The sequence below is a fragment of the Dufourea novaeangliae genome, unplaced genomic scaffold (assembly GCF_001272555.1).
Source record: "Dufourea novaeangliae isolate 0120121106 unplaced genomic scaffold, ASM127255v1 scaffold246, whole genome shotgun sequence".
NCBI classification, from domain to species: domain Eukaryota; kingdom Metazoa; phylum Arthropoda; class Insecta; order Hymenoptera; family Halictidae; genus Dufourea; species Dufourea novaeangliae.
In genome coordinates this window covers 53506-68087 of record NW_015374139.1, presented here as the reverse complement: position 1 = coordinate 68087, position 14582 = coordinate 53506, and the positions used below count along the sequence as shown (strand labels likewise).

Below are 14582 nucleotides of genomic sequence, written 5' to 3'. Positions count from 1 at the left end.
CGCGAGAAACAGCTCCCCACCACTACCGTGTGTCTGTAAACGTAAACCCTTCATAAATCAACGTCGCGTCATTTTGCGCGTCAGACAGCTTCATTCCAGGGGTATTTCACTGGCGCTAACGCCCTCGTCTTCGACGTTTCTCGCTAACGATCTCTCGCCGACCTGCACTTGGCCTCTCCTTTTCCCCAGTAATTTGTGTTTTCCCGTTCTGCTCCCATCAAGGGAGGAGCTTTTTTAATCAGACAGTTTGCTTAGAAATGTTACGGTGAACCTATTCAGGATTAAAATAAATCCTCGAGTGTTCGAAGACTCCTAGGCACTGAACATAAAATATTTCATAAATTATACCAACCCAGTTATTTATCTCACCATCGTGAGACTTGTTTATTGATTCAAGAAAAGTCATCCACTCTCTCTTAAAATTCCCTTTCTCTGAAAATCACTTCCTACCGGAATAACCTCGCTGTTTATTTGGGAATCCCCCCGGTATGGCGTTCGTACTTCCAAGCAATTACGAGTCCTCCGCCTCAATTTCCGTTCTCCAGCGTGGAAAAACGCGTCGCTGGTGACGGCGGGTGGGGGACATGGAGGAGAGCAATTATCGGGGCAACATTTTTGAGGCTGCCGGCGAGACGAAACGTGGGTGAAGGGGAGAGATCGTTAACGTAACATCTGACCCGTGAACGCGAGATCCGCGTTGCGGTTACACTCCGCCACTGGGGATGGAAACAGGGGTGAGAAAGATTGTAGTTTTCTACCGAATACTTTCCGAAAATAACGTTTATCATTCAAAATAACCGGTGAAGATATTCGTTGGCAACACGAAACCTTAATTTGTAATGTAGTAGAGGTAAAAGAGATCGAGCTGCGCGTTTTTCTTTCGAAAATTTCGGCTCGACGCCAAAATGGTCCAGAAATGAAATTTCATTTGAAGTGTACCTCCATTTTTTATGTTGGCAATCATGGTCATATAGTTGACAATCAAATTCGATAGGTTTTAACGCAGTAATAGCGGAAAAATATAGCATGGCAAAATGTTATTTGAAGATTTCACTGGTTCTGTCACATGTCTAGTGTGTTAATTATATCTAGTGTGTTAAAAATTTTTTCATCGTTTTGCGAGCACACGAGTAAATAATTTATTAGGGTCACTGAATGTTTAATATACGACACACCTACCTTTATTCAAAATATCGTAACCCTCTCTAATGGAACTGATTCGGTCAAGAATTATTGATTCCCGTGTTGATTTAAAAGCATGAAGAGTGAAATTTCGAAAATATCCTTTCAACGCGTGTGTACACGCGATTCCGCGTTCAACAATTAAACGACCAACCCCTGGACATTCTTCACCCCCCGAATTTAGCGAGTGAACACGGTCACTAGATGGAATCATTGTGAAACGATGAATTCAACCGCTTAATAATTTATTGCGTACGTAGTCTCGCACGAGAAGCTGCTACATAAATATTAACCCCGTAACGGGGGTTCCATCCGGTCCACGTCGACCGCAGTGAGTTTCTCGTGTCACGTACCCTTCCCTGTTCCCAACGGAGAATCGTGATCGCGGTTCCCGTGAATTTTGGAACGTATGAAATTTCGGAAAAAAGATACGTCGCTGTAGGATGAAGACAGACAAACCAACGGAGTGTACAGGATGTCCCATCTAACGTGAACACCTTCGATATCTGACTTGTTTTTGAAGATCCAAAAAAAATGTGAGGGGAAAGTATTATTTAGTTAGATGGAACAAATACTGTGATAAGAAAAAATATATATAAGTTGTCTGAACATCTTCCGTTTGAAAATGTCCAAATATGTTTGAACTGTGTGTCCACGTACCGCTACACACAGTTTCTCCGCGTCCAGCCACAGAATTTAATCCAGCAGTTTCCTGCACGCAAAGGCCAAGGTATAACAAGACCTGGAAAACGCCAAGGTATCGGAAAATGTTAAATAATTTCCCTCGTGAACCCCAAACAGCCCAAACAAGAGTCACTTGACCCACATTCTCCAGCACGAAATATCCGGCCGAAATCGCCGGGCGAAGACGCGTTTCGGAAATCAGCCCGCGACCCAGAAACATCACCTCCCCTCTTTTTGGACGTGTTTTACCGCGGAATTTCTTTCCATCCACCCCTGCCCTGTACCCTGTGGACCATCGAACTACAGCCGTTGTAGCCGTAAACATTTCTGGCGCCAACTGAACCGGTGTTTTCGTCCCGCGGCCCCGTTTGTTCTCAACGACGTCGAGGAATTATTATTATTGGAAGTTTCGCGGCTGATTCTCGAAGCCGCCCTGCTTCGCGAGATGTCAATGGATTTGGGGGTGAGGCACAGTATACTCGAGACTGTAATTTTCGGAGACCTTAAGCCCACCTGGGACACACGAGTATTCTTGTCGGTGACAACCCATTCTTTTGGAACGAACTTTCTTCTGACTTGTATATTTTACTGGGCTCGCGAGCAACTGTGTGTTTTGGGGTAGGTTATTCGGAGGTCGGAGGATTTTCGAATCGATTTGTGATAGATTCAGAATTTCTGTTGTGTGTATTTAATTGATATTTTGAAGTTCACTCGACAGCAGTTTTTTTTTATAATTGACACAACGTATTACTTTGGAGCCGCAAGATCGTACGATTGTATCTTTGTTGCTTATATATTCTTTATGGCATAGAGTTCGAAGAGTTAGTCTTTTTCACGAAAAAGATATTCTGTAAAAAAATTTCTAATGGGCCACCGCAGACCACAAAATGCGTATCCAGAGTTAAATGTGGATCTCTTTTTTCCCTCGTGTCGTTGAAACTCTGTACACGATTACCAATTCGAAATTCTACCGCAGACGGTCGCACATGGCCCGTGATTTATGAGAAGTTCACTTAATACGCCGGAGAAAGAAACCCGTGTCTCCGACAAAAGAATCATTAATCACTGGCCCGTGAGAAATGTGCACTTGCTCCGAGGAGGGCAGAGGGTGCTCGTCGTTCAAGACGAAACGTTTCGTAATGTATTCGTCCGCCTCAAGAAAACTTCTTTACCCTCCCTACTGTAGAATTTAATTAAACATTCAGACAGAATTCTATTCAACATCGAACCTGACGATTCCTATCTATATCCGATTAAGGTGCGATTCTTAATCTTCTGGATAAAATTTTGGTCATCCAATTTTCTTTTAGACGACTAATTGTATCTTTATCAAATTTTTTGAATAAGAAATCCAACCATGTAAATATATTTTAAAATGTTTTCTCCGCGATTACTTGTTCCGTAATGTCTCAGAATTATAATGAGGTAGTTAAAAAGGTCAAAATCCAAAATTGAAATGTTTCGTCCACTGTTCGTACCACCGTGCGTCGTCGTCAGATTTTCGTTCGCGAAAACTTCGTTATCCGTGGGTAGAATATCTCATTAAAATTATCCGATGAAAATTTTCATTACATATCCGAGTGAATCACACCGTTGCTCGTACACGTCCCAATTAAAATATTCTAATCCGTTGATTACGCGGGGACCGGTCCTCGACTTTTCGACGACGAACGGGAGAAGTTGTGACGGTTGGAGAATCTTTCTTTCTTGCCTGGAGTCGAGAGTAATGTGATTTTCGGGATTAACCGAGCTGGGAGCGAGTAGAGCAGTTTCATAAAACGGGGACCGAACGGTAAGAAGGGGATTTAATTTCGGTGTGCTGAAGTGCTGCTCCAAGGCACGCGCGGAGAAAGCTTCGATCGTTCGAATGGTAATGTCATGGGAAAATCCAGAGATTCAGACGAAAGTACTGCAAATCCCTCTTGAAAAATATCTCAAATTTAAAACGAACCGTTTTAATCAAATTAAACATGATAATTAACTGATAATTCAAATTTCATCGAAAGAATTTTCGATACCGATTAGTCGGCTATAAAAATTTAAGGAAGTTGGATACTAAGAACAATTATTTAAAAATATCTTCATTTCGGGTTATATAGACCCGAGGAGACCAGTAAGGTTAATAGAAGGATCAAAATGGCGAATTTAAACTGTGAAATACAGATAAGAATAGCTCCCAGTCACACGGAATTATTGTCTCCACACCTTCGTGCATTTACAATTCCAGCGGCATGCGCGTAAATTTCACCTGATTTTCTTGGCAACAAATGTCCCGTTTCATGAATATATATCATAATCTCGACACGAATATCAATAACCTTCCGCTCACGTAAACTACCTCGTGCGGATGGGAGAACGATGTTTTACAGAACACATTACTCGAAGAATTTTGTAATCACGTATCAATCATTTTTAGAGATCTAATCCTTCGTTTCTCTTGAAAATACACTATTGTGGGTGGGATAGAACATACATTCAGAAATTCTATTACATTTCTCTATAGATCCCATGGCTCGTGGCACCTGACGCTCGCGTGGAAAAACGCGGAAATCGATTTTTCACCACACCCCCTTCTCCCTCCATTGAGCAAACAATACGAATCATTTTTCGCTTCCTGTACATAAGGCATTCCTCCCTGAAGCTTTTGACCGACAGAAAGCAGTAGCTTCCGAGAATATCACATGTTAGCAGAGTGCTCGAAATACTTTTTATACCGCGTCGACGAAACAGCGAATCCCCAGGGGTCACGAAAACGATCGATCCTCCCCTATGATCATCTACTAACAAATGGATGTGTCGATGCTAGAGATAGGCAAATTCTGCATCCAGATAAAGAGTTTCGAATAACGAATAAAACGAGAAAAAAGTATTTCCTCGTTTTTAATTGTTAAAACGTGGAAATTTTTACAATAAAATACTCGACACTTGGCAAACAGTTATTCAATCTCGTTAAGCTCAGAACGCTACCATTAGATACTGCAGCTTTTCACTATGTATTATTCGAATAAAATTCTGCCCAACTCTGGTCGATGCTCGCTGATTCGTCGACGTGCCCCGCCGCGTGAATGTGCTCGAAAAGGTCCTTCCGGAGTCTCTGTAGGAGATTCCTTCTTACAAGCTGGGTAGAAATTAAAAATCGCTTTTTACAATTTTTTTATCCGAGACTGTAATGAAAAATTAATAAAAACATTTCGAAGATTTATGTTAGTCATATACATAGGTACTGAATCTTTTATTGAAATCGATTGAAACAGAAACGAGTGACAGATATCGTCGACATAAATCGTTCGAAGTGTATTTTTTGAAATGTCATTACAATCTGAGATCAAAAATGTATTGTAAAAAGCGACCTTTACTATTTTCTTCGCGATACCAACCACAGTCGCAACTTGTTCAAAGTTTAGTTCACACATTATGCATTAAAATCTTCTAACTTCGCAAAAAAAAAAACACTAAAATCACTTAGTTCAATTATAAAAAAAGTTGTTCCGTTTTGAGGGGTGTGCGAAGACTTTTTTAACTGATGTACTCGAATAGAAAAAAAACCCCAAAGGTCTTAGATTCCAATTGGTTGTTATTCGATCGCGAAGGGATGCTCGATAGGACCCCGACAAGGACCTTCGCGAGGCCGCGGATTGTTGAACCGCGCGTTTAGTACCACCGTTTCTCCGCTAGGACCATCCCTATCTTTCGGTCCGTCTCTGTCTTGGAGCTTGCTTGAAGCGTTGCATGGCGGGTCATGGTTAATGTTTCAGGCAGCGGCAGCAGCGGCCGCAGCATCACCGTTGCTGAAGACGCCACTCTCGACCGCCCAGCAGGCCACCTACGCAGCTGCAGCGACCTACACGGCAGTGGCTGCGCGCGCATACGGCGCAGCTGCAGCTGCGGCACAACCGGTCGCAGGATATGCCGCAGTCGCGGGGTAAGCGCGCAACCCTTCTTTACCTCTACTGCCTCTACGATCACCCCTCCACCCCCCTGGGGCAGAAAGTCACTGTTTGCTGGCCAAACTGAGACGACGACGAGTCTCCTCTTCGTCGTTTCAACCCCTTCACGGTCCCGTGTGCCACCCTTGACGTATTCACGAGCAAACAAAGCCCCCTCCAGACGCCATTGCGCTGCTCGATGGATGGATCGTGACATCTATCGTGTCTTTGACGGATTGTCTATCCCCTGTGGTGTACAGGGCGACGGGGAAGTAACGTACACGCTTTGATTCGATTGAGAATTGTGGATCCCGTGGTGAACAATAGCGAGAATTCTTCGCCCAGGTCTTAATACAATGTCAAATCAAATAAAGTTCGACGAGACTGAAAAATGAAATTGATGCACTTACAGTTTTTTGGGGGGACGGGGGGGGATATCTGGTTGATACTTCCTTTGGATATTGATTTGAGGGTCAATCTGTTACAAAAAAACATCCAATGAATGATTATTATTGGTCGTCGATGCGTCAAAACAATCCTTCCCTACGTCCATAACGTGTTAAAAGTCGTATCGGATCGTGAAAAATGAATGATTTCTCCCATAAAGAAACCCCAACGAAATTCGACAATAATAAAAAATAAAAAAAATATGCATAAGAAGAATGTTCCTTACAGACGATCGCGGCGTCGTGGCCGAGCTCTCAGAAGTCGCAGATACCTGGAAACCCAGGCCCGATCCGATAGTCCCACCGTAAATCCTGATAGTCCCGTTGAAAATCTTTAGAGACACGTCCTGCGTTTGTATCTCCTTTTCTCTAATTATCCTTTTATACAACGAAGAACTCCTTCTACATGTAACCCCTTGACGCGCACAAGCTTGACTAGTACAGTTTACCAAAACTACCTCGCCTACCACAAACAATGAAAAGACTATTAACATTTCTGGCCAATAAAGAGCCCAGAATCATGTGATATGGCAGTGTCCATTATTTAATACACAGAGAGCTGACTTACTTAAAACTATTAAAAAATGTAATTTTCAAATCTAAATATTTATAATTAACATCTGAAATGTTAAATACCCTTCTGGAAATCGATAAAGTCAAAACTCTACGTAAAACTCATGCAAACCATATAACTCTTAATTGAGAATTTCTTTTGGGCAATAAAAAGAAATTGAAAAAAAAAACGTGTGCGTCAAGGGGGTTAATCTTCGATTAAATTAATAAGGTACAAATCGAACTAACACTTTGCTGCGTTGATGTTCCAGTTATGGACGTGAATACGCCGATCCCTACCTTGGACACGGTATTGGACCAGTAGCCGGATATGGGGTAAATTCCGATTCTTCTAGCGATCCTAACACCGGTCGTTCGCGGTACGACGATAGTACGACCGTACGAATCCTGTTTTCCGTTGTTTTTCTTATTCCAGGCGACAGTCTACAGGGGCGGGTACAACAGGTTCACGCCGTACTAATGATCGAGACGATAGAGAAGCGTGAGCCTTCCAAATACACCGTTATACTCAGCAGAACATGACCAGAAGTCGACACAATCATCATTCGTCATTCGCCACCGATCACGATCACCCCACCCACTCCACCCACATACACACACACATACACACACACACTAAGCGATGCCTTGGATCCTCAGTGCACGCTGGATCAAGCTGGCCTCATTTTTTTCACAACCACCCCAGCCACAATATGGTGAACATTGTCCAGACTCGACCCACGAAGACGCCTACGAACTCCAAACCAGGTGGAAGAACAACGATCTATCTGGAAACAACATCTTCCCGTTCAATCCACAGAAGAATCGTGGAAAAGACAGAGGCCTCGAAGCAAAATTGTTCAGCGACCGATCGGGGAAGAAATCTATAGGGACTGATCTGTCGAGCTTTAGGAGATATATCCTTTGAATTCGAATTAGATTCTAAGAGCAACCTCGAATACGGATCTTCGATCCTCTCCCAAAGGTCCGTCGTGGACCTTTTTGTCTTTGAATTTTCTCTGATCGATAATAAACTGGACGAGGGAAGGGAGAATAGCATAGACACCGGGGCAAATTGGTAAATTGAATTAGCACAGAAAGATGACCAAAGGTTAAATCGTGGTCACTTGACTACGGTACATCGAGCATGCTCGGTTCGAAGGGAGAAAATGTGTAACATGCGACGAAACAAATCAGAGGATATATGCGATAGATCGAGGCGTCTTCTTCTTCGATGGTGCAAAATTCACAGACGGGGAAGGGAAACGTGTGTGTGTGGCCACATCGTCAGCGTCGTCGAAACGTGGTCCCGTTCTCGCCCCCGAGTCCGGGCCCGGCAGCCATTCCGAGCCCATATTTTTCGTGGACGTCGGTGTCTCTACGTGTGTGTGTGTGTGTATATATATATACGCGTGTATATATAAATATATATATATAAATATATAAATAGATGAATGATCTCTCTAGAAGTCGATTGTAATTACGCGGATTCGTTTGCTAGTTGTGCACGTTTCAATGGGGAAAGGGAGGGAAATTTTCGATCGCGTACTCCAGTAGGTTTTTATCCCGCGTGGCTAAATAATACACATTTTTTATTGCGTTTTGTATACGGATACGCTCGTTCGAGAGATTAAAGTGGAATCCAGTGAAAAGAGAATAATAGGAAAAATGATCGAATCGACAAGAAATTTTGTACATAATTCAATGATCACTTCCAGGACTCGTTTGTTTTCGAACGAAAACGTGGGTAGCTACGTTCAATCAATTAGTTTTCTTTTTATTTCTTTTCTAATCTGTCGCCGCGATTCTATATTTTTTGTTTTCTGTGTGGTTTCTCCTTCTATTCGGAGATGTGTGACGGTGAGTATGAAAGTGAAAAATCTAAAAAAAAAATCGAACGTATTACTGCTATACTTGGTGTTACATCGATTTACGTTACAATAATATGAAAGCACATTTTTGCAAGAATATTCAATTCGGCCACTTTCATAATCCACCGGGCACATCTCGTCGAGGCTCTCCAGAGAGTCCGCTCCGTGCTTTTCACGGTTCTGTTTTGTACGGTACGGTGCATATGGAACACGTTTGCAAAATGGCTGCCGGAAAGGAACTCGTCACTGTGGTTGTCGACAACAGTGACATGCGACTCCGTTCAAAAAAAAAAACAAAAAAACCATCAATCGACGCGCTCGGTGATTTGGATCAGATGGAAATATCGAGAGGAATACACGCGAGACCCTTGTAGGTAGCTAAACCAGAGAGAGAAAAAGAGATAAGGAAAAAATGGGTACAAAGAACGAAACGAAAGCGAGCAAGGGGCGGTTTACGTGTGACCGGTAGGGTTTCTATGCCAAATATGTGTGTATGTATGTGTGTATGTACGTATGTGTGTACGCTGATGTATGTGTGTATGTGTCTGCGCGCGTAGATTCACGAACCGACACAGTTGAAACCGAAAAATCGTCTTTGGACACCCAATGATTCTGCCAAACAGGATCTAGTCAAAAAACTACAATCTCTACCGGTTCCCCAACGAACACGAAAGAACTGAACACAGCTGTTCTGTTTTAATACTCACGGTCTCATCGACGGTAGTCCGATTGGTTGGTCGACGTAAGGACATGGTATACTTGCCTTACGAAGAAACTACGAAACAGTCGGGTCTAGGACCTATTGAAGACTGTCGATCGAGGCCTCTCTGCTCTCTTATCTTGCCATTCTGGTGGAGCGGGGGGAACTGGAACTGACGTCATTGGCCAGACTTCCTTTTATATTATTGGTGCGTAATTTTACTTGATTTCAACGGGTATGTGGAACTGTTCTTCGAGGCTGGCAGGTAAAAATAGTTAGAGAGTTGACTTTGAAACGAATACTTCAGTATGTGACTAAGTACTGGGTCACCATATTTTAATATTTTTGTGCTAGTGGTGTAGAGTGGTTTGGTCAAATTTCGTAGAAGGATCGAAGGACGAACCGATTTTCAAAGGTCTTTTGCAACGTTTACCAGATTGAGAAGCTGCCCGGAATTATCATCAAATGATAGTTGCGCGTATGGAATCCGTGCCCCAAAATCAAAAGGATATAATTAATAGATATACTCTTTATAATTCGTAAATTTCAATTATAATCGATAATTTCAAATCACGTCGTTCCAGTTCCATGTTCACCGAAGTGTTGTTAGCTAGCTTTCGAACATCTTTTTTCTTTGTTTTGTGATTAAGTAAAAATCTGTAAGATTGATATTTGTCAGCGAGTGATCGAGAACGCTGGATCTTCGACCAGAGACTGACCCACCATTTTGAATTTCCCAGCAACACATCGTATAATCTTCTCTAAGTTCCTCCGAGTCTCGAATCATCCGGTTATCTTGACATTTCATTCGCTCTTTCCACCGAGATGCGTTCTTCCTACGGACTCACATTTTTACGTTTAGGAGATGAACCTTGAATAGATTCATCGAGAGTTTATAAGTTCCTTGATTCTCCAACCCGTTCTCGATCACGGAATTTCTTTATTCGGTTATTCTCGTTTCCGTCTTGTGATCGATTGACAACAATCGAAGACAAACCGTACACATACATACACACGGCAGAGGACAAACTGACACACACACACATACATACACATACAGAGTACTCCTTTGTAAGGGTAACACAAAAAGGAAATGGTACGCACATTGAGCCGAATGAGTGATAATCCCTGTTAAATTCCAATTAAGTGGAGATTTATCGTCATAAATATATATACAGATAAACCGTGTTACGTGACTCAATGTGAAAGCATAAGTGAGAAGTACAAGCGAATGAATGAACCCGAGTGAAAGAACGAGACAAGGATGGGCGGGAAGAGGAAGCGACAAATTGCGCGCTGGGAAAAAATAAAGGGGATACAAGATACCACAAGTGTGTGAAATAGCCAAATATGACAAAGATGCTTTTACTTTTTCTTCGATATTCTCACTATTTCTATCTTCTCTTTTCTCTGATTCTCTTTTCTTTTTTCGTTTCGTTTTACTATTCCTTTTTTTCTACATAGTAAAGCACACGGCAGGTAGTAGCGCCGTCGTCGGTTTTGTTTTCGTTTTTTTTTCTTTTTCTAAGCTCGTAATCTATCGATATAGGTGATATAGGTCTAGGCTAGATTGTAATAGACGGGGCCCGTTTTTTCTCGTCGTAGAATTGCCCAGGAGGGAACGGAGCAACCCCCCGTTATAATACCACCCTCGTTTCTCCTTACTTTCGCGCCAGTAGTACATGTAAATACAACAAACAGGAATCGACCGTAAAAATGATAATTATTATCGATCGATCCGATCATCGTCGAGCACAAATACAGAAGTGGAGGAGTAGCAGGAGGAGGAAAAGGAGAATTATATGAGAAACCGTGCGCCCACGGGGTCGGCACACCCGGGTGGAGGCGCACAGTTTCAAGGGAGCTACGACATTCAGGAACGGAAAACTCGGAACATACTCAATGATTCTTGTAAACGTTTAAATTAACGAGCGTAGATTTTAAAGGAGACTACAGATGAAGAAAAGAAAAATAAGAAACTTGGTAAATATGCTAGTGATACGAGAGAGAGAGAGACCGAGAAGTGTACTCGCGAGGCCCCCCCTGTATACACCTCGACGGGAAATGGCCGAACACGTGGTTCAAGGGTTCTGTTATTGTTACAGAGGATCGTACACCGGTTAAGGCCATTTCTCGTGACCCGCCACGGTCGTTTTTCGCGCCAGAACGGACGTTTTTACTTGCACGCAACGGTCCCGTGGATCTGCATGCTCGAGAGATATTGATATTAGGGGAGAACAAGCTAACACAGTTGATATTAACCGTCGTCCGTTCCGTTGGGTGTGAGGGGAGGGGGGACGCGTAGCAGGCCATTTGAGGCCATGGCGAGAGACACATCTATCCCTGTATATTGTATACTGTAATTACAATTTATACTTACTCGTAATCGATACCTTTATCGGTAGGCTATTACTATTAGCGGCTAGCGTAAGGTCAAGCTCAAATTCTAGGCGAGACCCTTTCGTCTTCGCGTCTTATTCTTCGTCACGAGTGCACAACTCCCCCCCCCCTGTCCCAATTCCCCTCCGATCACACAGGCCTATCGTATCTTGATGTCGATGGATTCACGGCTCTCACGATCATCCTTGCCCCCCACCCCCCACTTCTGACCATGTTTTACTACATCTATTTCCGGTTACTGCTTTACGTCTCGACAACGGCAGGAGTATATTATTGTATACGTTTCAATATGACGTCGAAGCGACTGATGACACGGTGTCTCGAATAATTGTAGGATCACGTTCGAGCATGATTGTTAATTAAAGATAAACTCGACTCGAACTCGTAATTTAACGATAGTTTATTTGCCCGCGTTTTCGGGACCTAGGAGAGTATTTGAAGGTGGGGGGGGGGGGGGGGATCTGCGGGAGGAATTCAGCACTCGAAGTGAATCTTGTAATAATACTTCTATCCCCCGTATTTAGTTCGGAATAATTTAGATTCAAGTCTACGTTTGATGGGAACGTAAATGTTTAACGTTGTTCGAAGTTTTCGATGAAATGTACCGTCTGTTTCTCATAGTTTTGAATTGCTTTAATGTAAATCTTAAATTAGAAAAGGAAATCGTTATGACAATTGTCCGTGGAATAACAGGCTGTGCTCGTACACCCCCAAAAACGCCATATCCCTTGTATTTATTTAAAATCAGAGAATTAGATGAAGCGGGATAGGATCGTTTAAATTGCTGTGTAAAAGCGGGATTTCCTCTCCGCGAACTAGATTCTAGCCAGGAACCGATAGATTAGAGTAGCGTCTGTTGTTTCTGTGAAGTTGTCTCGACGATAGGAACACGCTGATAAATAGTTCTCTTCATATATTCTAGTAATTCAAATAATTCTACCGCGATCGGGCGGAACGCTACGTCTTAGAATTTTGGATCGCTCGAAAGAATCGTACAAAATCTGTAATATTACGCGTATTGATTGATAGTTTGCAATTTTTCACCGAAATCTCTATTTTCAAAAAGAAATTCAAGACCCATAATACCATAGATATCAACCACCGTCTCGAACAAGAGAAACAAAAGTCTCGAATTGTCCATCGGAAGTATTTGATCCATTGTGGTAGTAAAAATCATAGAAAATTACCCTGCGCATCAATCGCTTCGATGTGTCTCCATGGACACGATATATATATAACAAGGAAACAAGAAGAAAGAAAAACCATCATCCCCACAGACCCAATTCCCAACCTACGGTTCCCACCGTCTATCTGTACCCGATTCCAAGCAGCTCTTAGCGGGACTCTACTCGCGAGTGTAAAATAATCCAAGAGAAATGATACGATGATACGCACCGTAACAGTTATACATAAATATAAATATTATTGATATGATTAATACAATTAATGATTACGAAGCAGTAAAAGGGATTTTTAAAGCAACAAAAAAAATATGTGTGAGAAAGAGAGAGTGTATGTATGTGAGAGAGAGAGAGAGAGAGAGAGAGAGAGAGAGAGAGAAGTGGATCTAGACGAAATACATTGACTAAAAAACGTAACGACACATCTTACGAGCAACATATCCTAGCGTACTAGAGCGATGGGCGGGGAGGGTGGGCGAAGCGTGGTGGCCACTCGAAGATAAAACCGCGTCGGAGTACGTCGAGTTTCCTTCTCTCACGGCAACGCACACTTCCGGTCCCCCGGGGACAATAGTCAAGCGAGAGAAGGGAATGTGACTCAAGGTGATCCTCGAGCAGTGGCGCGCAAGGCCCCCTCACCCTCGTATTTTTGTTTTTCATTTCGAGTTATCGCCGGCAAGAAGAAATAATCGGGCGAGAAACTAAAAATTAAGGGATGTTCCATGACATTAGGGCGTTACGCTGAGAGAAAAATTAAATTAAGGTACATACAAAAAAACTTTCTAGTGCGTGCGTGCGTATGCGGTGGAAGTTCGATGTGTCCGTCAGTCGGAGGCGTTTGAGAATAACGGATCGAATTAGAATGAAATAAAAAAAAAACAAACAAACCGTTGGGCCCTCCTCGAATCTGCGAGAGACAAACGTGACATCTCCGATGTTCGAGACCATTCCAGCCGGATCTATAATAGAATGCTACTCGAGGAAACTGTATATATACACGACCGACTCGAGTAAAGACGGTATCAAATCTGTGGAACTTTTTCTTTTTTTCTTGTTTTCATCGTCGAAAACACTAAGTTTAACTTGTCGAGCGTAAATGAACAAACCGGCTGGGAAGAGTCAATCGAGAGACGGATTCAAGGGACATTAGAGAAAGAATGAGAGCTTTTGTAACGCGCAGGTTTATATTGGGTTGTGTGTGTGAGAGAGACAATGAGGAACGGAAACGATATTCAGATTCTAGGTGATAACGATTCAACCGAGAGAATGGAACGAAAGAAAAAATGTGGGAAATAACTAAAAAAAAAACAATTTATTAAACGATACATAGAACGTCGTAAACGACTAAAACGCTAAAAACGCCATCATGTTTTTTCGCTTCTCTCGCAGTGTGCAAACGGATTCGCGACGGGAAATGCACCAGGCGAAAGAAACGCTACCCCCGTTTCCGCTCGCGAATCCCTACCCTGAAAAAAAATTAAATAAATAAACGCTAAACGATCCGCGAGCGACCGTTAACGCCAATAGTGCGCAGGAGATGTACACACATATGGATCATAGAACACTAAGAGAGACACACACGCAGAGGACACACATGTACACACAGAGAGAGACATATAGAGAGACAGACACGCGCAAAT

The 14582-nt window shown here is 42.6% G+C and overlaps 1 protein-coding gene across 3 annotated transcripts in view; it reads left to right on the top strand.

Moving 5' to 3' along the window:
• Positions 1-7534, top strand: part of LOC107191401 (RNA binding protein fox-1 homolog 2) — a 192515-nt gene extending 184981 nt beyond the window's left edge. For all 3 annotated transcript variants that reach the window (XM_015580431.1, XM_015580432.1, XM_015580430.1), the window contains 3 exons: positions 5622-5788; positions 7063-7126; positions 7227-7534. In XM_015580431.1, coding sequence (XP_015435917.1) covers positions 5622-5788; positions 7063-7126; positions 7227-7271 — 276 coding nt within the window. In that variant the 3' untranslated portion in view covers positions 7272-7534. The remainder of the gene's footprint in view (positions 1-5621; positions 5789-7062; positions 7127-7226) is intronic.
• The last annotated feature ends 7048 nt before the right edge of the window (positions 7535-14582 follow it).